The sequence below is a fragment of the Camelus dromedarius genome, chromosome 2 (assembly GCF_036321535.1).
Source record: "Camelus dromedarius isolate mCamDro1 chromosome 2, mCamDro1.pat, whole genome shotgun sequence".
NCBI classification, from domain to species: domain Eukaryota; kingdom Metazoa; phylum Chordata; class Mammalia; order Artiodactyla; family Camelidae; genus Camelus; species Camelus dromedarius.
The window spans coordinates 22755098-22781858 of record NC_087437.1 but is presented as its reverse complement, the minus strand read 5'-3'; the positions used below and the strand labels follow the sequence as shown (position 1 = coordinate 22781858).

Sequence of the window (26761 nt, the reverse complement as noted above, 5' to 3'; positions counted from 1 at the left end):
ATGTACTTGACTACTTCTTTAAGTTACTAAAAGTAAATTCTCCTCTTATCATTGATTTGCTTAGACGCATTTTAACATTCTAATCATGAAATTAAAAAAACAAAAAAGCAAACACTTTAAAAGATATTTCTTCTCTGATTCCCATTATTATAAGGTCCTGCCCATCTAGGTTCTGTTTCTGTCTATGCCTCTTACCCCCACACTGGGAGAGGCATTGAGGGCAGTCATGGCAGATGTCTGCCAGTGCATGAGAGCCGGTTCAATGCAAAAAACCAAAATGATAATGATGTTGATGATGAAGTTTTAGCTTCATTGTCTGTAGGGCCAAGGATATAAGCAGATAGTTCAAAGGAAAGGAAATGTAAATGTCTATTAACTCACATGCACAGATGCTTAGCACCATTCATAGTGAGAGAAATGCATATTATCAGATATACCATTTTTCACCCAGTAGATTGACAAAGATCAGAAACTCTAATAACATGCTGTGTTAGGAAATACATTGGAAAATAGATCACCTTTGGTGCTGACATTTGGCAAAATCTAACAAAATTGCCAATGCATATAGTTGTTGACCCTTAAGTCCCACTTCCAATAAACTTATACTATAAACATACTCACGCAAATGCAAAGTGACAGATGTAGAAGTTTATTCCAGAGTTGTTTTTAATAGGTCTATAGGAAACAATTTTAAATGTTTATTAATAGGTCACTGGTTGCATAAATTATAGTACATCCCTGCAGTAGAAGACTAAGCAGCCTTTAAAAGACTGAGAAAATATACACAGATACATATGATCTCTAAATATAAGTTAAAAGAGCAAAATATTGGAGGCGGTTACCATTTGCAAAAAAATAATTAAAGGAGAGGGCTTTGTTTATGTACAGCACTTTCTTATAGCAGCAAAAAATAACTCTGGAAAGACTTATAAGAAACTGATAGCATTTGTTGCCCCCATAGAAGAGAACTGGAGGGCGTGACATTTTTCACTATATTTCTGTCTATCTACACACATACAAATACACACACACGTTATTTTTTGTTTGAATTTTGGACCATACAAATATATTGTCTATTTAAACCTTACATACACTTTTGTTTGTAAATAGTGAACACTTTTGCTTCTCAGTAACTGTGAGCTGTTTCTACTCACAACTTCTGACACCAAATGTGTGGTGTTTTCACCAGCACCGAGTTCTCCAATTCTCCAGCTGTCTACGGGCTGTTCTACAATTCATTTTAATTCTGACACAGACCTCATAGGTAAAGGGCTTATTCCCAGAGAAGCCTGAAGACTGTCCCCACTTCAGACACCAGTTGCAAGTCTTAGACCACCCTACTTCTGATTAACCAGTTATAAATTGGGAGCGCCCATGACTCCCTCCTCAGGTTTGTTAATCTGCTATACCAGCTCACAGTACTCAGGAAAACACTTTACTTCCAATTATTGGTTTATTATACAGGGTACAACCCAGGAATTAACTCAGTCACTGGCCACTGGCCACTGGCCCCTTCCTATAGGTTAGGCAATGGTGCTGAAAGTTCCAACCCTGTAGTTGTGTGTGCCTAGGTCTTTCTGTCTTTCTGGCAACCAGCCCCATCCTGAAGCTATCTAGGGACCCTCAGGCAGCAGTCATCTCATTAGGATACAGAAGACACTCTATGGCTCCAGAGATTCTAAGGGTTTTAGGAGTTGTTTGCCAAGAACCGCGGACAAAGACCAAACATATATTTATTGCATCACAGTAACACATCACCTTACAGAGGATGTGGCAGATTATGTTTTCCAAAGATAGCTATATCAATATATCACACGTCACAAGCTCATCTTACAATATAATTCTGACACTCCCCTTGACTCTGGGTAGGCCTGGAACCACGTGGAGGTGACTATTTGAATTTCAAGGTTAAGTCATAAAAGGTGCTATAGCTGTCCCAGACTTTCTTCCTCTCTGGGAATGCTTGCCCCTGGAGTCCAGTTACATTGTCGTGAGGAAGTCAGTAGCCCCACAGAAAGATTTTGTGTAGATGTTTCCACCCCAGCTCCAACTGAGGTCCAGGTACAGCCAGTATTAACTACCAGACTTGGGAGTAAGTGAGCCAGCCTTCAGACTCTTGCAGCCTTCAAGCCATCTCAGTTGGTGCTGACTGTAGCAGAGACAAATTGTCCCCTCCCAGCTCTGCCCAAATTGCAGATTTATAAGTAAAATAAATGATACATTGTTTTAGGCCACTAAGTTTTGGGATGGTTTATTGTTACACACCAATGAATGAATAACTAGAACAGAGGGGAAATTGTTAGAAGTTTTCGAGAAGACCTCTGGTGCACTTGCATGAAATAAAGGCAGGCATACAGCTTGGTGTTGGGCACAGCTAGAATCAGATTGGTCACTTTCACGATTTCCCCTCTCTTTATCAATTTCTCCTCATCCATTGGTCATTGCTGCTTCTCTTTTCCTGGATATCATTTTCTTAGATCATCTAGCTTCGTTTACATGGTATGCTTTCCCAACTCCCAATTCACAGCCCCTTAAAAATAACTAATCCTCTTTTCTCAGTTACAGGTTTCAATATCCTATGAACAACTTTGGACCGATCAAATGTGCCTAAAGGGAGGGTCCTATAACAACATTTGGCTTCTAGGGGCTCCACCAGAGAATTGGGGCTGTTTTCGGAGAAGAGAAAATTGCAAAATGAGTAGTCTTCTCTTTTGACTTTGGGGGAGCTGTTAGGAAAATAATAAATTACTGTCTGTGTAAGTTTAAATCTCAGAATCTCAAGCAAAATGCAGCTCTAATTTTATGATAGAAATCAGTGGCAAATAGGATTAGCTTAACAGGAATTCTTCTAACAGTACCATCTTGGATACTTCAATAAAAGTCATCAAGATCAGTTGATTAGGGAGCTAGCAGGATGTTAATGGTAAATCAAAAGGGATATTGTGAAGGGCAAATTTATCCAATGTGGCTTTGTACTTAGACTAATTTTATGGAGCAGCAATACATTATAATTGTTAGGAACCTGGTCTCTGGAGTCAGACTGCTCTGCTAAATATGGCTCCACCACTGGTATCTTTATGACATTTGGCAAATAATTTCTCTGTGCCTCGATGTCCTCACCTGGACATTGGCTATCATAACATTTCCTGCCATAATGGTTATCGTGGGTTTTAGTAAATTTCTTGCAAAGCACTAATAATAGTGTCTGGCACAAAATGAGTCCTCAGTGAATAATGACTCTTGCTTTTATATTCTGGACACCAGATTTGATATCCTATGGAATTTATAGATTAAGTCTTTTTCACTAGAATTTATAATCAAGTTAAATTAATAAAGTATGAGCAAATCCAGCCAAAAATTAGATGCTAATAGGAAACTCCTTTCTATTGCCCTTTGGTCCCTGTCTCCTGTCCATATTTGGAACTGGTGGAACATTATGAATATAGTAGTTTGGCACTCGTTATCCATTCTAACTTCCTCCACATGTGCCTGGAGTCATGCAGCGACTGGCATACTGAAACCTACCTTCCCTAAACTTCCACACAGCTGGTGTTCTGGGCACAGATTAGACTCTTTAATTGGATGCACTTATGCAGTCTTTAAGGTGGACATAAAATGAGCACTGCCATCTTCCTGTTGCTTTAGACCTTTCTACTGGCAAACATGGTTGTGACAATTCTGAGTTTTTCTGGAGAGGTCCTTCATTGGCTCTGTGTGTGTTGAAAGGCCACTGTGATGGGGAGGGCAGTGGCTGCAGCTTCCTGATCTCTGGGTCACAGGAGGTGGCAGTGGGTTTTGAGGTCAACCAATCCAAATGTCATCTCCTGAAGTCCCACATTTTTTAATGTGTCAGAGGTAGCAGCTCTCTTGGCAGGACTGTTATATAATTTGGTTGGGAGTCATTCCTCAAGCCCCTACAACACTTATGTAAGCTCCTAATTTCCTGCATTGTATCCTTTCAGTTCCTTTTCTTGCAGCCAAACTCTGACTGATTCAGACAGGGAGCCACAGAAGTTGTCTTCTCCATGGCAGTCCTCAGTCAAGTGACTAATTTTTTCGACTTATTTAGTGTGACCTTGTTGAGCTTCTCTTTATAATGGAGGAAAGCTAGAAAAGGAGAGTGCAGGCTGAGGTGCTGGATTGCTGATAAAGGGTGATTCTTCAAAAAATGACAAACAGGTTCATTATGTGCACAGGCAAAGCCATTCCTCTGCTACAGCACTGTTATTGGGGTGCAGGGGGGTCATGTAGTGAGAGAACCTAGAGTAATCCTCAGCATGATTACCCCCAAAAGAATTTTAGTTGATTTTACAAGTTATTGTTGGATATTTCCACTTTAGCAGAGTGATTCAGATCTGTTTTATCTCCTCTGCTATGCCACCTTGAAAAATTAACTTTTTAATGCCTGTCATTCTTCATCAACACTAGTATTAGGTTCCCCAAAGGTTCTCAGCTCCCTCCTTTCTTACTGTTTCCCTCCACAGGGGATAGAAGGCCATACACTTACTGCCCTGTCTTCTCTTGCCCTAGCAGGGGTCATATGATCTAGTGAAACCCTGCCTGAGGTAGCTTCTAGAAAAGCTTTTGTTTTCTTTATATATATAAAAAAAGACATGGTTAATGGAGTGCCCTCCTTTCTTTCCTTCTATCTTAAAAATAAACGTGGTATCTGGAATGCTAGCAGCCATTTTGTGAACATGAGGTGACAAACCAATTCACCAAAGACAATAGAGGGAAAAAGACAGGAGTCAAGATCTCTGATGACACCATCAAGTCTCTGCATTTGCCCTGAACTTCTTACACCTGTACTTTTTCTTAAGTGAGAATAATAAACCTCTACTTGTTTAATTAAGTATTGGTAGGATATTGTAGTCCTTATAGTCTTATTTCTACATAATATGTCACTTATATCTCCTGGGGGTTTTGTGGGGACCCAACAAAATAACTGGTGTGAGAGTACTCTGAAAAAACTAATTTTAAAGTCTTATTTTAAAGGGAATCAGATGTTTTCTGAGTAGCTCAAGATAGAAGAAATTTCAGTGAAATGATAAATGATTGACATAAATACACCACATACTCCTTTCAGCAACTCAGATGAAGGTTTGCTTCTCTCTTAAATTATTAACAACCCCATTTAGTACTTTCAAAGTGCTTTACTATCATTTGATATTTAATCCTCAGAATTTTCCTAGCAGATTGTAAAATCTCATTTTACAAGGGTCAAAATGAAAACAAGGTTTTTGAAAGACTTTCTCAGAGGTACATATGCCTGTGGCAGATTCAGAATTAAAAATCAAAGAATCTAACACTCCAGTGTGTAATTGGCTTTCTCATGTAAGTTTGATATGCAGGGCATGACACAGCCCAAGGAAGCTGTATGCCCTAAGCATTTTAAGTTTCACTTATATGTGTATTCTAAATGAAGTCCAGCTATCCATATATTCTATACTTTATATATGTGTGGATAAAATGCCTTTATGCACAACATTAGAAGAGGGCAATAAAGTAATATCTTCTACCAGTAGTGAACTTAAGTCCACTTACATGCTGCTATATACTGTATAATAGTTTTGTGTGCCCCCCAAATTCATATGTTATACTTAATCCCCAATGTAATGATATTTGGAGGTGGAGTCTTTGAGGGGTGATTAGGTCATGAGGGTGAAGCCCTCATGAATGGAATTAGTGCCCTAAAAAAAGAGACCCCAGAGAGCTCTTTAGTCTCTTCTACCATGTGAACACAAAAAGGTGGCAATTTTTGAACTAGAAGGAGGTTTCCCCATATATTGAATCTGCTGATACCTTGATCTTGAGCCTTCTAGCCTCCAGAGCTATGAGAAATAAATTTCAGTCTATTTGTTTATAAATCATTCAGTCTGTTTGTTTCAGCTGCTCAAATTAAGACACATGCTGAAAGCACCATCTAATCCTGGCATAAAAGAAGTGAGGTCAGATTACTTTGTTATTTTCCTGATGTACATCATTATAAGCATTAAAAAGGTAGTTATGTTGATACTGTAAGTTGGAAAAAAAAAAACAGGGGCAAAATATGGGAGATATATAACTCCCTAAGAAGGAAGTAGATTCATGCTTAAAAAAGGAAGTAAAGAATAATTGGTGATCAAAGCCTCATTGAGAATTGTGCTGCTCAGAATTTCCCTCCACCTTCAGCCCAAGGAAATGCTCTGGCAATTTTAATCATGTTTTGTTCCATGAAAAGAAATTTGGCCTTTAATTAATGGTGTTATTTTCAAGAACAAATTTATGCATTTTAAACTCTTTTATACAAATTCTTAGTAAGATTTACATGATATGAGGTCAAAGAGAGGAAAAAGAAAAAAAGAGCTTAGACAGAAATACAAAAAGGCTTAAGTCTATATTATTACTATCTTTATTTTCACATCCAGAGATGGGTGGTATAGGCATTTCATATCCCAGCTCCACTACTTCCTGGTTGTGGGACTTTGGGCAAGTGACTCCCTCTGAACTTAACTTTCTCAAGTGGTAGATGGGCATAATGCTAGTACCTTCATGGGCTGGGTAAGTGGATTGTATGAAATGGTTATTGTAACAATAATGTTAGCAATTGTTACTATCTATAAAAACCGTGACACAGTAGGCACAATTGAAAAAGGGACTCTTAAGACAAATACTACAAAGTTACAGGACCTATGTCAAATACATTTTGTAAAATACTACGGGGCAGATTTTGAGCGGTCACAAAGAGCACCCTTTGGTCTAGTTCTGCCATTCTTAAGGGCAACAATGGTCACTGGATTGAAGAGGACACAGTGAATTTGAGGAATGAGGAGGGTGGTGGTCAGCAAAGAAACAGGGCTATTCCTGAATAGAAATCCACTGTAAATAGGAGAAAATTATCAAAAATTATTAAGGGATTATTACTTGTCACAACAAGGAGGGGATGGCTTCCCAGAACTGTACTTTCCAGAAGGCCTGAACAGTAGAACTCTGATAAGCCCTCTTGATTCTTGTTGAGGCTTATGAGTTTATGGGAATAGCACACACCCTGGGAGAAAGAATTCTGTAAGATATTTAGATCTCTGTCACCCGGTGATTTAAAGCCTGTTGTGTATGTACATTTTATTTGTTAACTACCTCTTCTGCAAAGGTTTTATAACAATTACAACAGGGGAGTGAGGTTACAATCTTGCCTTTTTTATGTAACATATTTTCAAGATGCAGTGGTGTTAGAATGGGGGAGAGATAGGAAAATGAAGCCAGAGAAAGCACAAACTTGAAACAGGAAGGCTTAAACTAGGTAAACTCCAGGAAGAAATGTGAAGAGAACATAAATGTCAAGCCATACCTGGCTTCCAAATATTGTTACTGCCTGATGCACCCAGCACAGGACAGAGCCCTTCACCCTCAGGACGCCAAGTGTCCTCAGTGTCCCAAGAGCATCTCTTGTGTTTCCTGTCTGCCTCCCAGGTGGCGCAGCCTCTTCTGAGTAACTTGGGCTAAAATAGGGGAAATAAAATGAAATAAGGGTGAGGAAGAGAAGACAACAGGGAAAAGGGGGGAACTGAGGAAGAATACAGAAGAATGAGGGAAAATTAAGAAGAGAAAGAGATAGCAAAAAAAGGAAGAAAATTAGATAAAATATAGAGAAGAAAGAAAAGAAAGCTGAGAATGGGACAAGCATGGAATCACAAAGACGTCACTTAGAAGCTTGGACTGGAGTGTTGAGCTAGAACTGGGTACAAGAAGGGAGAGAGGGGACACTGTGTCCGGAGGGCATCGTGAGAGTAGAAGAGGTAGGAGAAAAGAAGGTTAGAGGAATAAGGAAACACTGTCATCCCAGATGTCTGGATTAATAATCATCTTTTATGTCTATTCTGTCAAAGCTCTTAGTGGCATTGTGGGCAGAATCACATCCAATATTATTTCAAAATAACGATGCCTTCTGTTGAAGCAGAGTCTATGAGGGGGAGGAGAATTAGATAAATGATGAAGAGATAAGGGGCCAGTCCTATGAGACACTGTGGGGAGACACTGATGCTGATCACTTGGGAATGGAAGTGATGCAATGCCTGTGAGAATGAGCAGGATGTTTATTACCTTTTTGCACAGTTAAAAAAGGAAAAAAAATGATGGCACTGGCAACACACAGTATTTTCTTAAAGAAGAACACATTGATATCTGATTTATCCATGACTGGGTTGATTGTCACCTTGAGGACTTGGCATGTGTGATATTATCTACATGTGATGTTATATACCAGTTATTTTACTATTTTTAAACCAGACTTTAGCACTTTTTTATTTGTATATTGGCTCCTTTTACTTTATGAATCATTTATTGCTCTATCAAATCATATGTCTAACAAGTTATCTCTTGGATCTGTTGTTCTCAAACTTTAGTTAGCATCAGAACCATCTGGAAGGCTTGTTAAGTACTGATTTATGGGCTCTGTCCCATCAGTGTTTCTTATGCAGCGGTCTGGAGTGGAAGAATCTGCCTTTCTAACAAGTTCCTAGGTTAAGCTGATGCTACTGGTCCGGGTCTCACTTGAGAACCACAGGATCTGACACACAGTAGAGTGTTCCAACTGGGCACAAATGCTGTTACTGCTGAGATATTAAAATTGTATCTCCAAGGATGGAAGTTTTAGGGTTTAGAAAAACTGTTAGAAGCATCACTATAGACAATTATCAATTAGATTATTAAATCAATGGTAAAATCAAAGAGTTCTATGACATTTTTTCAGGAAAGTTTCTGAATTTGTGACTTTCTCTGATTAGATGATTGTCTTAAGTTCTGGTCTTCCCATTATAGTTTCCCCAATTTTAAAACCTCAAACTTAAGAGTTGTGAAGAAGTACACCCAAAACTAACACAATATTGTAAATCAGCTATACTTCAATTAAAAAAGAAGAGTTATGAAGGAAAATTTTTCCTCTTCTTCACCTAATCCCATCTTGACCCAGAGAGGACATGTTCATTACTACTTTTCTCTTCTCAGAATAGTTCTGGTGAGAAAGCTTGTGCCTCTCCCTACATCTATTCTGGACTGCATGTGATACTCACTGGGCTATGTTGGTTGTGAGGACTGTGCCCATAAAAGAGAAGGGGGCCACCTTTATCTCTGTGACTCCCCTGAGCTCTCAGGTGCAAGGATGCTCACCTGCACTTCTGTGGGTGTGCATTAAGCCCACCTGGGGTAGTGCCCTTCCACAGGCATCAGTTCCTGCTGGAGACAGCCCACAGTGCAGACTGGTCCTTGCAGCTGGCTGGGTAAGTGGACACAGAGTCTTATCTGCAACCTGAACACAGTCCCAGTGTGAATGTGCAGATCCTAGATCTAAGAAAACTTCAGGTTGAAGTTGCATTCTCCAACATGCTTTAGCAGAAGTCCTGCTAAACCATTAATACAACTGGCTATCGGTTCTTTGTTTCATCAGTCAGCACTCTGGAGGGGAGAAAGAAAGAATTTTAGATCAAAAAGACCTCTAAAACATAGGCTGGAAAACAAGTATACACATAATATGGACACTTGGGCAGCAAAAGCTGACCTAGGGAGACAGAATCTCAGTGTGGGACTTGGTCGTCAGCTTGGGCTGGGACAGCTCGCAGTAGTTTGTAACATAGTCTTAGGTGGTACATCAGGCACAAGGATGCTCAGAAGCAGAGTTATGGTCAAGTGCCACCTCAAAATATGTGGCCTTCACTATGTGAGGCCTTTTTAGACATTTGTGGAAAGAATGATCATCACTTTCATAGTGTCTTTTTTCTCCACATAGTGCTTCTCAGCTGGGTTCTCAGCTTCACGTGTGGCACAGGGCACTCATGTGTCCATTCTGACCTCCAGCTTGTTAGGATCAGGCTTCAGTGTCAGCTCTAGATCAGTTCCCAATTTCGATTTCTTTATCCTAATTTAAACTAATTAGGAGCCAAATAGTCTCTTGGACTCATAAGTCTCCTTTATAGAGTTCCGGGAATATCCAACCTCTGCCTCTGAGTTGTAAATTGGCTCTGAAATGGGTATGTTAGGAATTCTGCTTATGGGTGTGGATTTACCCCAATTATAACTTCAACCATGGAAGGGTTGTGCAACAGGCAAAGAGGAATATGGAATTTCTCCAGAGGAGCTATGTCACATTTTTAAGCTGGAGTAGAAGCAAAAACAAAACCATCTTCATTATGAAGCAAAGGGCAAGAGGAATAATTTCAAGATTTCCTTCCAGGACACTCTATTATTTGGAATTTGGTTTGCTTAGTGAAATATTGAGGAAAGAAAACTATTTGGAAAGAGATTTGATCTTGCAATCAAAACATCAGTGAGAAAAAGTGAAAGTAAAATGAAGGCATATGGCATTTAGAAAGAAGACAAAGATGGAGAATCTACTTACATTTGGAGAAAGGTTGAATTCTTGAAAAAAGATGAGACTAGGAAAAAAGGGAAATATTTCAGTTGTTAATCAAGGAGTTTGAGGAGCTTAAGAAATCAACTAAAGGAAAAGATATTTAGAGAGTTAACTGGATTAACTCTCCCAGTGAGAGCCCAGAGAGAGAATACTTTTGAAAGAGAACTTCCCTTCCATTCCCCTCCCTCCCCTTCCTTTTCTCCTTCTTCTTAAAAGAAAAAAAATTATTACAGAAATTTCCTAGTGTATACCAAAGAATAGAGAATAATATGATGATCTCCATGTGCTCATCTCTCAGCTCCAGCAGTTATCAACATATGATCATTCTCAATTCTTCTGTAACTCTCCATTCCTCCCCAAGCCCCTGATCACCTGCTGGATTATTTTAAAGTTAATTTCAGACACCATATAATTTTATCTGTATTATCTTAAAGACATAATGATTTAAAAAGCAAAATTTAACCACAATATTCTTTCACGTCTAAAAATATAAAAAATGACTCCTGGAGCTAATAAGCTATTGCACCAAATTTCCAGTATACAATGTTAATATACAAAACTTAATCACTTTCCTACATACAAACAATGAACAAGTGGAATTTGAAATACAAAATGCAATATCATTAACATTAGCACCTCAAAAAAGAGCCACTTAGGTATAAATCTAAAAAATATGTATAAGATCTATATGAAGAAAACTATAAGACTATGATGAATAATACCAAAGAAGAACTAAATAAATGGAGACATATTCCATGTTCATGAATGGCAAGACTCGATATTGTCAAGATGTCAGTTCTTTCCAATTTGATCTATAGATTTAATCAAAATCCCAGTAAGTTATTTAATGGATTAGACAAGCTCATTTTCTAAAGTTAATATGGAGAGGCAAAAGACCCAGAATAGCCAACACAATATTGAAGGAGAGAAACAAAATTGGAGAACTGACCCTACCCAACTTCAACACTTGGTATAAAACTTCAGTAATCAAGATGGTTTGTTATTGACAAAATATAGACAAATGGTTTAATAGAACAGAACAGAGAGCCCAGAAACAGTAACTCATTAATATAGTCAACTGATCTTTGACAAAGGAGCAAAAGCAATATAATAATATAATGGAGCAAAAATAGTTTCTTCAACAAATGGTTCTGGAGCAACAGGACATCCACATGCAAAAAAAAAAAAAAAAAAGAAACTAGACACAGACCTTACAGCCGTCACAAAACTTAACTGAAAATGGGTAAAAGACCTGAATGTAAAACACAAAACTATAAAGCTCATAGAAAATTTAACATCGGAGAAAACGTAGATGACCTTGGGTATGATGATACCTTTTTAAATACAACACCAAAGGCACAATTCATGAAAGAAATAATTAATAAGCTAGATTTCATTAAAATAAAAAATTCCTGGCCTGTAGAAGACAATGTCCAGATAATGAGAAGATAAGTCACAAACTTGGAGAAAACAGTTGCAAAAATCACCTGATAAAGGACTGTTACCCAGAAATATACAAAGAACCCTCAAAATTTAACAATAAAAGAATGAACAACCCAACTAAAAATGGGCAAAAGATTTGAACAGAGTTCATCAGATAAGATATACAGATAATAATTAAGCATATAAAAAGATGCTCCACAACATATGTCATCAGGGAAATGCAAATTAAGACAACAATGGGATACTACTACACATTTCTTAGGATGGCCAAATGTGAGACACTGACACCACCAAATGTTAGGAGGATGTGTAATAAAAGGAACTCTCATTCATTGTTGGTGGGAATGAAAAATGGTACAGCCACTTTGGAAGCCATATTTTTGTTTGTTTTTTTGTTTTATGAAATGAAACATAATTTTACCATATCATCCAGCAATCCTGTTTCTTGGTATTTATTCAAAGGAGTTGAAAACTTGTGTCCACATGAAAACCTGCACATGGATGATTGGAGCATTTTTTATTCATAATTGTCAAAACTTGGAAGCACCAAGATGTCCTTCAGTAGGTGAATGAATAAACTGTGGTACATCTAGACAATGGAATATTTTTCAGTGCCAAAAGAAAATAAGCTATCAAGTCATGAAAAGACATGGAGGGACCTTAAATGCATATTACTAAGTGAAAGAAACCAATCTGAAAAGGCTACATACTGTATGATCCAACTATACAACATTCTGAAAAGGGGAAAACTATGGAGACAATAAAAAGATCAGTGGTTGCTAGTGAGGGGCAGGAGGGTGGGGAGGGGGAATTATGAATAGGCAGAGCACAGAAGATTTTTAGGGCACTGAAAATATTCTGTTTGATATTATAATGATGGATATATGCCATTATACTTTTGTCCAAACCCATAGACTGCACAATACCATGAATGAACCTTAAGGTAAATTATGAACTTTGGGTGATTATGATATGTCAGCAAAGGTTCATACTTGGTAAAAAATATACCATTCTGATGAATGATGTTGATAATGAGGCAGCTGTGTATGTGTGTGGGCAAGCGGAATATGAGAAATCTCTGTACCTTCCTTTTCTTTTTAATTGAAGTATAGTCAGCTTATAATGTTGCATCAATTTCTGGTGTACAGCATAACGTTTCAGTCATCCATATACATACATATATTCCTTTTCATATTCGTTTTCACTATAGAATGTGACTTTATGATGTGGACACTTAGGAGATCAAAGAAATGAATTTTCTCAGGTCTTTGATTGCAGTAAATTTGCAATAAAATATGCTGCAGCCTGGAGTGGCAGTTCTCCATCATGCCCTCCCTGTCCTTGGCTCCAGAGCGCATACTTCTTTACAACTCTGAAGCCTTCATCCTGGGTTGTGGGGGAGGTTTCAGCCACTGTGGCCAGTCTGCACTTACCCTGCCTTATGAATTGCTGACAGAGACTGAACAAAATAAAAAGCCAATGAGTGACATTCTTCTCACAGTTGACCTTTCAATATGTTCAAGACAAAAGAGGGGACTAGTGAACTGAAACTTGTTATTTCTTTTTTCTTAACTTTTTTTTTTAAACTGAGATATAATTGACATGTATAATTCACAAAAAGGTGCTCTCTCCAAAAGAAAAGGGGTGATATGCTGTAGATAGAAGTCTAGGGACAAAGGGAGAGAAGAAGTAGAATTAGGCATCAAGATATTCACCTGGGACCCTCCTCACTCTGAGACTTTACCTGTGAGGCCATTGACCTTTGATGGCATAGGGATGATGTGGCTAGATCACAGGCACAATGCCAGATTTGCCTCCCTTCAGCTCTGCACAGCTTTGGGACTTTTCAGTGGAGAAATGCTTAAATAAAAAGTGGGATACAGTATGTGTTTGCTGGTCTCACAAGTGGCATCCAGTGCAAGTGCTAGGGGATTTCCCTCTTCTCTGGTCAGCACGGGTCAGGGGACCTTATTATGTATTCCTGCACTTCAAGGATGAACAATCCAGGGATAAGACCTCACCTGGGAAAACAGTGAGGTCTGTACCCATTTTCCCTCCTCAGAGCATGGCTGAAACACACTGTGTGGGTAGAAGGAAGTGATACTCATTCATGTACACAAGTTTCTTCATATGAGTTGTTTAATAAAATTATACAAGTCCTCTCATTTTCACTAGTTTTCAGTGACCTTTATTTCACCTTGCCAACATAATGGAGATCAGTGGAAAGAACATGGCCTTGGGGGTTATGTCCTAAGTTCAAGGTCCTTGGTCCCATACACTCAGAATCTGCAGAGGATAAAGACAAAAACCAGGTATTATGCAGTGAATTTCTCTGGGACTTAATACTGTCCAAATGTTTATCATGAAATTTAACTTTCTGTGAAATTTTTAAACTCTCATTTCTCTGTGGGAATCTACTGATGGGAGGGGTTCATATTCAAATTAGGGGCATTTTTATGGTAACATGTGACTTTTGGTGGGTAAGGGAAGCTAAGATATGTTAAAAGATAAATTGAAGCACATTAAAATTTTCAAGAGTTTGTTTGAGCATGCATCCGTTCAAACTAGGGCAGCACCAAGCTGAAAGTGATTAGGAGCACTCCACCAACAGGAGCTAGGAGAGAAGTTTTTTTATAGAAAAGACTGGGAAACAAAGCAAGGACATTATTTGATTGGCTACAGTTTAAGCCGTCACCTTATTTGGGAAACCTTAGTTTGCCATTTGTGATTGGTTGTTCCTAAATTTTATTTTCTCAGATTTGAGCACATTGACTCTGGCTTAGGTTTGGTTTGTTTGCATAAGTGACCAAGGCATCAGAGTCACCCCAGTCTAATGGTTGCCTCAGTTAATTACTTTAACTAATGGATTTATGGCAAGTTTGAAAATAGAACAGGTGGTGAGTCTTTGGTTTAGTGCATTGTGTGACCTTCACATAAACTTAATTACAGTCCTGTCCTGTCCTCTTTTAGAACCTTTGTGGGCAAAATATGAAACTCCCACCTCACTGGTCTCAGAGAAGGATAAATACACAGAGAGAGGCCGAGTGAATGAGACAATGGGATTTTCCTCTAACCCAGGGTCTGTGTTGACTTCAGTATTTTCTGTTAAGTCTAATGTTGAGAGAGAGCTAAGGTAAGGTGGGGCTCCAGGGAGCAGGGAAGAGGAACCCTCAGCATCTCTCCTCACCCTAGGGAAGTTTCCCTTCTCAATTCTCTAAGCCCACAGTCTCCACTATCTTCTCCAAGAACAAGGGACTCTCAAATGGTTGGTTAGATCATGAAACACAGTCTATGGGTTCTAACTGGTCACATTCACAGCGTGGGGTTACTGTGCTACACAAGGTTATCTGGCGTGGAATTCTTCTCCCTTCAAGTCTTTCCTTCCATGGGGCTGGATGGGCAAGCTGAGGCAGGGCATACTCACTGCAATAAGCTGGGCCATCCTGCTTTTCTCTTTTCTTCCCTCCTCTCACCTACATGTTGTATCTTGCAGCAAGAGCCTTTGACTCAGTCAGCTAGCAGGTGTTAAGATCTAAATTAAGAGACAATCAAGAATTCTCCTTTGGGCTTTGTGTTTAAGTTTTGAGTTTCATCCCAACTTCATCAGAGACCTAGCGCTAAGGGTTATGTCACCAGCTAATAAAAGTGCCTTAATTTTTAACTGATATTTTTCTTTGTGTGACTATCTGGCCTCAGGAGTCTCATAAAGAATAATCATTTTTGACAGTACAGGATTTGTAAGTTGGGGGAACCTTGGCTATTAGGGTGGCCAGTTGTCCTGGTTTGCTTGTGACTGAAAAGTTTCCTGGGATACAGGACTTTCAGTGCTAAAACCAGGACAGTCTCTGACAAGCCAAGATGAATTGATCACCCTAAGATGAAATGCCATCTTAAGGCCATTAAACCCTATACATAAATTTAACTCCTACTGGCTGTGTAACCTTGGATATATTAGCAGCCCTCTCTGAGCCTTAAATCCCTCACATGTAGAAGGGTTTTTATGAATACTACATTAAACTAAATTAAATTTCCCAGCATATTTTCTGGTACATGTAGATACCAAATTAATATGTGTTTTTATTTCATTTTCTTACTTTCATTGGTAAAGAAGAATATAAAATGATATTCTGAGAAGAAAACACAAAATAGGAGAAATTGAAATACTTTTCTGAATGCAAGAATTGGAGAAGTTTCCTGAGCTCCCTTTTCCTCTCAGCTTTCTGTCTTAATGTAAAACAGTATCAGAATTGGACAATGCAATAGTGAATGTATTCCATTCTTGGAATTAACCAGGGGCCACCTATTCAAGTGACTGTAGAGGCCATGCAGGGAACATGAATGAGTGAAATGGGGTGAATGGGACTTGTGGCAAACAGGCAACACCCCCAGCCCTAACAGATTGTGGCCACATGGGAAGGAGGGCCCAGTGTGCCAGAACTTAACATTTTTTTCTAGAGAAGCCATGTCTATGATCTTTTATGTGAAATATACTTCTTAAAATATGTTGACATCAAGCTTAAGATTTAAAAAAAACAATGTATTAGCCAGTCAAAACATTCCATTGGCCTTTAATCCTCTCACTGAGTTGCTTCATTGAGTAAGAGAGGGAAATTAGGTGTCATAATAAGACAACCAAAGAAAGTTTATTCTGCCCAGATGGAATAATCATCATTATTGAAAGGAAACCAAAGTAATTAAATGGTGACTGAAAAGAAAAAAAAAATAAGAAATTGCGAAGTTTTGAATTTGGGTTGTCTTGTAGCTCTCATGACTCGAGACTAAACCTGTGGGGTTGCAAAATTGTAAAGGTAGAACCTGCTAGCAAAGCTTCATGAAATGCTTGCAAGCATCATCTGACAGATTTCAAAACAGTTTGAATATTAGTCATCACAGATATGCCTGCCAAAAAGGGTAGTATGTTAAAAGAACATCTGCAGCCCACATAAATACCCCTTACTGAGTTAAACTCAGGAAATCAACTTCAAAAGTTGCAGAAGGCAAAGCAGCTGAAACAGCAGAGTTTTATATTAAGTGGTTGACAGACTTCCTCTGTGGGTGCAACTGTTATTGAGGAGCTAGTTAGCTCCCAATATATTGCATGTTCGACCTCCAGCTTTTGGTGACAAGATGTTTTGAGGATATATTTGGACTCATCCTACTCAATGAATCACTTACACTGTCTAAAGTGAATACCAGTTCTGTCAAGTATGGACATACGAGGTGATTATTAAAAAAGCAGCAGAGCTGATGGTAGTATTGTCTTGAACTTTTTCAAAAAGCATAAAGATATTAATTCAAACAGAACCAACCTGCCAAATGGAAGATGGTCTGAAGAATCATCACTGTCTGTGCCCTGGGATTCTGGAAACTTCACTGTTGGTGGCAGACTGTTCCTCAGTGAACCACGTTGTTTTGCCACAGGACAGAGGAGGTTTGTGATCTGTAGCAGATTTCTATGGGTCTTGATCGTGTGGACAGGAGCTTACAAAGAGAAATCCACGTATGTGGCATTACTGAGGATGGCTGTATGGTTTCTTACTTCAAAGATACGTGTTTAGCTTTCTTTCTTTTTTAACTCATCATATAAAAACAGTGCAGCCGCAGAGATGAGGACAAAATTCTTTTTGTTTTATGCTTTCATTTATTCTTGTTCAAAGGAAAGCAATTGATTCAGAGTTTAAATACTGCTCTTGTGACTGCCAGTTATATAAAGCCAGAGAGAGAGAGAAAGAAAGAGAGATAGAGAGAGAGAGAGAGAGAGAGAGAGAGCCACATACAAAATTATTTCTTGCTTCTCAAAAAAAAAAAAACAAACACAAAAACCTCCTGAAATCATCTTAGGTCAAACCCATCACATTGCGAGGCTTTGGTTGGGGAGGGAAAATCTCGCATGTGACTGAGGTTATGATTCAGGAATTGGCTTTTTGAACTTAGAAAATGTGTTGCTGATTTAAGGTGATCTGTTTTATTATTAATCTGCAATTCACCAATTATGCAGCTTCAGAAGACTTGTTCGAAAAGATTGATCATGACTCAAGATCTCAGAATGATTCCTTGCAGGCTTGTCCAATATGAAAGAAATTTCATGGAATGAATCATTTAAAGACAGTAAGAGTAGATGATGAAACCACACTCTGGAATTTGAAAAGAGACGGGGCTGCTTTAAGAGAGAAACAGGAAGTTGTAACTAGAAGCCATCTGAATACTAAGCCAAGACAGAATGCTCATGAAGTAGCAACTTAAGTGGCAGTGTTTATCCCGAAATCCTCAGGCAGCCAGATCGTCTTAGACAAACCTTGATAAAATAGTCCTTATCCAGGTTTTTATCTAAGGAATCCTGAGAAGACAGAAGAATGGAGAGACAGCGAAGGTTCATGTCAGAGAAGGATGAATATCAGTTTCAACATCAGGGAGCAGTGGAGCTGCTTGTCTTTAATTTTTTGCTCATCCTTACCATTTTGACAATCTGGTTATTTAAAAATCATCGATTTCGCTTCTTGCATGAAACTGGAGGAGCGATGGTGTACGGTGAGTGAAGAAATTGTAGGATTGATGTGAAACTTGTTGCTTGGGCGTAATTAGAGACTTGTGCTCAGATGGCAAAGTATCGAAACTGGAGAAAATGTGCTGATTGAAATGTCATTAGCTTGATGAAAGGTGCTGCAGCATAATGAATGCTCATCTCTTTACAGATGAGCTGCCGAAATTTGCCTTGTCACAGGAGTAAATGTCACAGTTGTGTTCTCACGCAGCACATAATGAGAGTCTGTTGACAGATGTGGGTCCATTGTCATGTGAGGAGCCAAACCAGGCTAGCTGTTTGTTTTTGTAATGATAGATATTGGGAAGTGATGGCTCTGAGGCACAAAGAGCAGCCTTTTTTCACAGGAGGGGCTGATGAGCATTATAAAGTTCTAGAAGCAGCATCACTTAAACATGTATTGGGTAAATCCTCTTAGATCAACTAGTTTTAAGAAGAAAACTTGGAGAAATGCATTCCACCCCTCCTATTGGGATAATTTTGTTCAAATCTGTTTTAATTACATGAACATGTTTTATTTTCTTATAATACACAAGAGTTTCTTTATGCAGTACTCTTCATTTCTTAGCCTGATTTCACACTTTCTAATTAATAATAATTGTCATTATTAGTATTATTTGCTGTGTGTCTTCTTTTTTGGAGGGAGGGACAAGGTGTGGAAATGCACTTAACATTTTAAACTCCCAGTTGCTCTTTCTGTACAATTTACCATGCCATGCCTTTCAGAAAGTTTAATAAAATGTGGCAGAGATTATCCAGGCTATACTCTCACCTTTTAAAGTAAGATGGAAGACAGGTTTAAAACTGACCTGATTGATGAAATAGTTCACTTTACCACTCTTATCTCAGTCTGATAATGGATAGGAACTTTGAACACAGTGGAAAGAGCTGAGGTATTGCTATAATTCATAGCAAAGGATAGACTTTTGTATTTCACTTCCCTTATTTTTGGAAGTCCTGAAGCCTTTTATACCCCTGAGGTTCAGGGAAGAGGATCAATGCACATTTTATATGCTAACCATATGATGTCCTGATGATAACAATGTACAGTCATGATTTGAGACCATAAGAAATCCTATGCCTTAACTGGATCCCACTGTGAGATACTTGAGCAAGAAGGCAGAAGTTTCAGGCTAAGCAGTGTAATTTTTGTCAGGAGACTGGCATGCTGATCCATTCAGAGCACAGAGCTAAATTCCTTTGCATGGAGGGACTTAAAGCACACAACAAAACTCTTATTTGAGGGGAGAAACTCACAATCAGTTTAAAGAGAAATAGTCAAAGAGAAGGGAAGTGACACCATCAGATGTAAAGCCCTAGGCGCCAGTCATTGCCCTTGTCCATCATCAATGGACCAGGCTCTTGCTCCTGACTTGACTAATAACTAATCAAGAGGATATGGGAAGTAATTTGAGAAGCCAGAGACAGTGTAATTCTTGGAATTTAATTAAAGGGCTATATATGGTTTAGCAAAACATAGGTTTTAAAATTACAAACTTCTATTAGATGGAAAGATTTCTTCATAGCCTTGAATTTGATTGAACTATGACTGATTTACCAATTTCAGCTTATTTATGATGGAGATACTGTTTTGTTAAACTTTTGATTAGGTTTTGGTGACCTATTAAAATTCAGACATACTTTGTGTTCATAAGACATAAATGTAACTTTTACTTTTGAACCTTAAAAATTCCAGATTATCTTTAATACTCAAAAACTCCATTAAATACTTTTAAGTTGTGGTTAAAGTCCTAAAATATTAGCACATTGAGCAATAGTTGAGGTAGCATTTCTCTAAATTGCTATGCTTAAGGCATTTTAGGCTTAAGGTTTATTATGTGTGGGATTAAAGTTCTGTCCTTCTTTCATGGATTTTCTATACGAATGTTATTAAAAGCAAGTTCTGAAACAATGTAATATATAAAGATTATAAAAAATTATGGAGACATGCATATATGTGATGAGTATTTGATTACTAGAATTTTTAGTATCCTTGAGTTATCTTGAACTGTATAAATCAAGGAAAAGATTTTTATTTTAGTGTTATTTAATTTTTTTGGCATAGAATTATAATTGTTGGAATTAAATGGGATCTTAGAGGTTATTTTTTCTAGCCCTCTCATTATACAGAGGAAGAAACTAAATCTCAAAGAAGGGGAGTAACTTCCCCTAAACTGAATAGCCACTCATAGCAATATCCGTGTGATTTACTCATCCCTATGCCTAATAAGGTTCATGTTCATCTTAGAAGAGCTGCCACTGATAGTCTCTGCAAATAGTCCATATGGATGGCATTAGTGACATCTCATATTTCCTCTTAAGGGATGATCTAAATGTTATATCTAAAATATTTATTAGGGACTTTGTCAGTGATGTAATAAAATAGTCTGAAGCTACAACAGAGAAATAAGATGGGACAGTCTAATAAACCTTTTTAAATGTAAGAGGAAAGGAAATGCCAAGCGAATGAATTTCCCAATAGCTATAAATGTTGAAATTCTTATATTGGGAAGGGGTCTTAGAGATCATAAGTCCACCATCTTCATTTTACAGGTGAGGAAATAAAGACTTAGAGATGTGAGGTCATGTAATTAGTTAGCTGCTGAGCCGGGATTCAACTTTTATCTCTACTAAGAGGTGCTGAATATATTTTAAAATAAATAAATTCTTTCAGTGATTGTCCTGCAGAGAGGATGTATCTGTGAGATCCAGATGCATCCTCATATTGTTTTTGCTTTCAAGATAAGTCAGATAGATTCTATTTTCCAGGAAGTCCAAAAGAGTGAAATTTCAGAGAAAGACCATATAAACCCTTTCCTTATCAGAGGATGGAACCTATGCTTCTGTGAGAGTCCTGCCATGGGCATGATGATAATAAATGGAGAAGAAAAGAAACAAAACTGTGGTTCAAATTTGAGCTTTTAAAAGGTTTTTTGTTTGTTTGTTTGTTTTAAAGGGGATGACCATTGAAGAGTAAACTGCACCTCAGTCATCTCCATCTTACAGATAGATACACTTGTAATGAAATATCTTCTAAGATTTCTTGGTCCTGTATATAATACTTATCAATGAATTTGGCTAACAGTCCCCCTACTGAACTATTGCTCTTACTCTCATAAACTATTTGCATAATGTGTCATTTTCCTCTGTGTCAAGAATCATAAATATTTTTCTTAGGCACCAGATTTTGTGTAATCCCTCAGCCCGGCCTGCTATCTGCCTTTCTGTTCATATTCCACTGGCATGTGTCAGTTATCCTTTAGAAGACACAATAGATGTTGATGCATTTTATCAGTATACCAGGAAATCCAATTTGAAAATTCCAGGGAGCAGGGGCTTAGGAAATGAGCAATTAAAGAAATGTTAGGGGAAAAGTGATAAAACAGAACATTTAACTACTCTTTTACAGTTATTATTAGAAACAATTTCCAAGTTGTTAACCTTAAAATATCCTATGAAGGGTTGTAGAGGTGAAGAAAAATCATGTGTGGTATTTGGTTTGACTCTGTGTTTACTGGAGATAAATCTGATACTCCAAATACAAATAATCCATTATATGAAAAGTAGCTTCTTTTTTGGTATCAAGAGTCCTAGGATACTTGCAAAAATTAGTGGCAGCATTTTAACAATATTTCTGCTTCACCAGGAATAGCAATTTGTAATTGTGTCTCATGACATCCTATAGCTCTTATTATTTCAAAATCAAAGGATTAGAATCCATAACTGGTTTAAAATACAACCCATAGTGATGTTCATTTAAATTGGACTAAAAGCTTTAAAGACTATTAATGGTCAAAATATTGATTGACAGCAGATGGTGCACTTTGCACTGCTCACTTAGGGCAACGTATCCCTTACTCATTGTTCATAAAAGAAAAATTGCTCCTTGTTCCCTGATAGCATTAACAATTCCATTACTCCTCACTGAGGGCTCCCTTACTTTATAGGACATTTATAATGCCATGCATTTGAGAGTTGGGATCTGAGCTTAGAGACAGAATAATTTAAACCTCTTAGAATTCTACTTTTGATTTCGTAGCCTTACAATATAAAGGACAGTCTCTAAATACACATGGAAATCTCACTCACTATTTAGTGGGCTGAAGGGAAATTTCAAGCCACAGAGTTTAGATTTTGAATTCATTAAACTATATTATATTAAACTGTTAAACTATGTCTGATCCTCTAATAACATACTTAGAAGTTTAATAGGGCCAATTGAGTTCACTCAACAGCGTATTTTTCAAGATTTAAAGAAAACATAGTTACATAGTCAATCACCAAGGTTTTAAAAGCTATCTCTCTTGAAAAATCATAAGACATTAATTTTATCCTAGCACTGCTTGGAGGTTCCTCAGGATAAACTTGGGTTGTTGGACATGGTGTGGCTCTTCCCTACTGATCCATTTTACTCTGCTCTAGTCCAGCCGCTTGACTGCCAGGCCAATAGGAGATGTTGACTGCTACTTCACACCCTTCTCCCTGCCTGGAAGGCCCTTCTGAGGCTTTTTATTTATTCAAATGTGGCATGCTTTATGGAGAAAGCATTGGATTGGTTTTTAAATCCTTATGACTTCCCTTTTTTTTTTTCCCCAGTCGCTAAATGCATGACTTTGGGCAAATGACTTAACCTCTAGCCTTACTTTTTTCATCTAAAATGAGGAAGAAATGAAATATGTATCAATAACCTTCCTTCCAGCTACAAAAGCCCTTCAAAATTCAGGTCAAGACTGACTTTAGTAACCAGGCATCTCTCAGCCACTCGAACCCAAACCAATAGTTTTCTTCCCAGAACCCTACCAGCCTTAAATGACATCTAAGTCTTTCTCCCAGATGGGATCTTGGTTAGTGTTATTTTATGATTCTTAGTTCTTCCAGTCCTGCTCTGATTGTGTATTGAGTGCTAAGTAAATGCTGTTGAATTCCTGTTAGAAAGACAAGGAGAGAAAGTTATACCATCAGAACAATGAGGGCTGACTATGAATTTGGGGGTTTGTGGATGCATATCATATGAAGATCAGAGTGGCTCTGGTTTAATTTGAAGAGATCTGTAGGAAAGGTAATTAAGGTTAAGAGCCTAATGAACTAAACTTGTTTTCCTTTTCAGTGAAAAAAGATTGATTTTCAGATATCATGGCAAGGTTTTCCATGCTATAAAGTGTTAGCCAAAGAAAGGTTGAAAAGTGGGAAAATTGAAGGTATATTGCTCTATGTAAGTTTTTAAAAGTTAATTTTAAGAGAGTAATCTGCTATATATTCTGCTGTGCTTTGAATCCCTAAGGAGCTATAGAGGAAGATCTTAGAGCAAACCACTGTGTTGCCTCAAAGGATCCCCTCTCAGGTCTTAAAGGCTAATGAGCATGCACATCAAGAAAATGAATTATGATTTAAACTATTTATTTAGATATTATATATAGTCTAACTTGAATTAAAATTACATGACTAGGCACGTGGGGACATGACGAACTAACATTTCTTAATCATTTATTATATCAAAATAACATAATAAAAAGGAATTTAAGAAATAACTAATAAAAATCACTAACACAAATAGCATTTACAGTGTGAACTTTGCTGTCATAAGTACTTTACATATATTAGTTCATTTAATCCTCACAACAACGATTTTTTTTTTAGATGGAAAAACTGAGAAATTAAAAATAAAGTAACTTGCTTAATGTCACAGATCTACTAGATGTCACAGCTGGACTCAGACCTTGGCAAGTTTGGCTCCATGAGGTCACTGCGTATCACAGACAAGGGTGTGTTTGTGTGTGCATGTGTGTGTTACAATGGGGGAGGTATTATCATTTTTATGTTACAGATAATCAAAGCAACACTCAGAGACATAAAGTGACTTGCTGGGCTGACCTTCAAACCAAGGACCATAAAACTCATGTTCTTTCACCTATATCCCACATTTAGCCCTGGAAGAATTGCTGTTATTTACTAAATGTCTACTCTGTGCCAGGTGATAGTATCTCAGAAAGTTTATAGAAGAAAGATAGAGATTCAGAGATCTCACTACATACTAACCTTCATTGCGAATCACCATATCCATGGAAAATAGGCATGAGGATCTTCAGTTTGTATATAAGGAAACAGAAACTCAAAAATTTACAACTTTGGCCAAGGCTGCACACAATAATTGTCAAGAACAGCATTTTTGAAAGTTAATGCTCTCAGATTTTGGCCACAGTGGTCCTCTCATTAAAGTCTGCTGTTGGTATGTAACTCTCCCATGAAGTCAGGAGTGGGGAGACCTTGGGGAAGGTAGGTGAGGTAGTTAAGTTTTCTATTTACCTTGGAGCTTCAGAAATGTTATACTGTCTATAGTAAAAAGCCCAGAATGGGAAAGACAGTGGGAGCAATATGTGAAAGTACATACATGCCAAGCAGCTGGGTTGAAATTTCCCACGGAGTGTGATGAGGCTGACCCGGAAACACCTGCCCCAGCATCAGGGAAGGTGATGTTGCAAGTCTGTGGCCATTCTGGTTTTAAATGCCTGTGGTTGTCAGAATGGGTGGGGAAGTTACTGTAAATCATGTGGAACATGCAAAATAGTCTTTCATCGTATGTTAGTTTAATGGAATTGAATTTTTGGAAGAGACTGAAAATAAAAGCATTAATTATGCTCTGGGCTCTCCAAGCTCAATAAATCCTGTGTGCATGAGCCTGAGATGGCATGGATTTTGACAGTTCTATGACTGTGGTGGCACTCATATTGGTAGGAACCTTTGTTTTCCAGGGCAGTGCTTCTCACAGTGAAGTCCCAGGACCAGCAATACCAGTATCGCCTGAAAACTTGTTGGAAATGCAAAGATGTAGGGCCCAACCCAGACCTACTAAGTCAGAAACTTGGGGTGGAGTCCAACAAAGCAGTGATTTAACAAACCTTCCAGAGGGTTCTGATGCACTAAAGTAGGAGAACTACTTCACCAGGAAAATGAAACTGAACATGCAGTTCCTAGTTTTGTCTCCTTTGTTTTCTTCTATCTTTTTTCTTTCTCACTCCATTACCCTCCTGTGATGAAGAAGGAGTTTGGAAGACAACCTTCATGTATTGGAGAGGCCCTTCCTCTTTCACTATCTATAGTACTTTGTGACATTTCCACCTCTGGTCTGAGGAAAAAAAAGTCTGCTTTGTGTAAATATTATAAAGTAAGAATCATTTCGTTTTAGTCAGTATGTTTCTAGTCAGATATCTCTATCTCTATATTTCTTCTGTAAGCTTCCTAAGGGTATTAGCTAAATATAAGCTGGTGGCTGAAATAGTTTTTAGAGAAAAGTTTCCTATAGTGCTGTGTTAAGAATCCCAGAGTGCTGTGAAATGTGTGTGTTGTGTGTTTGTGTATATAGTGTGCATGCATGTGTTGTCTGGGATGCCCCAAGGATAGGAGTCCACATTGGACAACCTACCATAGTGGACAATCTCATGGTTGAGACTCTTTGTTATTTCCCATGACTCTAACCTGTCCAAAGATAGAACTTTGGATGAGGCATCCCAAGGTGGACCAGCTTCATGGACCACTTTCCACCTTGGAATATCATGGGATACTCTTGCTGGCAGATGCTCCAGAGCAGTTCTGAAATCCTTATGAGACACTTTTCTTCAAACCAAGTTGATAGCACAAAGCAATAAAATGTGTCCCTTTTAGCAACACTCACACATTCCTTTAGTTCTTTGAATTTGGAAGGTTGTGGGAGGGCAGAGAAAAAACAAAAGCCCTAAATAACCAGAAGGCATTATATATTTTTACTTCGTGTTCTATAGCTGACTAATCTCAGTGTAAAACTAAACTGCTAAAGGAAAATGTTAGGGAATGCATGTAACATTTGAAACTCAAACCCATGTCATCTCTCTAAATCAGTGTTCTGACAAACGCTTTGGTAAGATGGTGGAGGTGGATTAATATCATGTAAACAGTTAAAAATTGTGGAGTTGCCACTTCATCTCTAATATTTGTGAATACTATCTTACAGACAGTTAAATGGTGTCCACTGGTTTGGCTTCCTTCCAATATTTAATTACACTCTTTCCTTCTTTTTTTCCACACCTGTATCCCTAGTTCATGTTTTTCGAATCTGAGCAACTGAAATTACATTTTAGATTCCTTGCCTTACAGAGTCTCCCACTGTAAAAAGTCTTAAAAGTGGTCAAGGATACGCTTCCTTGGGCTTTATTTTATTCCTGTTATCTTGAAATTCCTCGACTCAAGTTCCTCTGCTAAATTCTTTTTTTCACATAAATATAAACTAATTCTGATGTTAACTTCCTTTCCATGTTCCCACTGTATCTCAGTTCTCTCTTTAGATAATTGTCTCCAAACACTGTTTCCTCTGCTCCAAGACAGAGCAAATCTACCTCCCCAAAGGAGCTCACTTTGTTCTT

The 26761-nt window shown here is 38.0% G+C and overlaps 1 protein-coding gene and 1 long non-coding RNA gene across 9 annotated transcripts in view; one reads left to right on the top strand and one right to left on the bottom strand.

Annotated features, from left to right (window-relative positions):
- The window catches only part of SLC9A9 (solute carrier family 9 member A9), a 607901-nt gene that overhangs the window by 88611 nt on the left and 492529 nt on the right, over nucleotides 1-26761 (top strand). The window contains exon 1 of one of the 8 annotated variants that reach the window (XM_064491830.1): nucleotides 17793-18355. The exons of 4 other annotated variants lie outside the window; for them this stretch is intronic. In XM_064491830.1, coding sequence (XP_064347900.1) covers nucleotides 18181-18355 — 175 coding nt within the window. In that variant the 5' untranslated portion in view covers nucleotides 17793-18180. Of the gene's footprint in view, nucleotides 1-17792; nucleotides 18356-23980; nucleotides 24131-26761 lie in introns of those variants that run through there. 3 more of the 8 variants (XM_010989171.3, XM_010989177.3, XM_064491834.1) reach the window with 3 other exon arrangements.
- On the bottom strand, nucleotides 14010-24855 carry LOC135322578 (uncharacterized). The gene is made up of 4 exons (XR_010383233.1): nucleotides 24757-24855; nucleotides 17137-17308; nucleotides 15252-15359; nucleotides 14010-14113 (listed from the first exon to the last, which is right to left on the bottom strand). It is a non-coding gene; the product is annotated as an uncharacterized LOC135322578 (long non-coding RNA).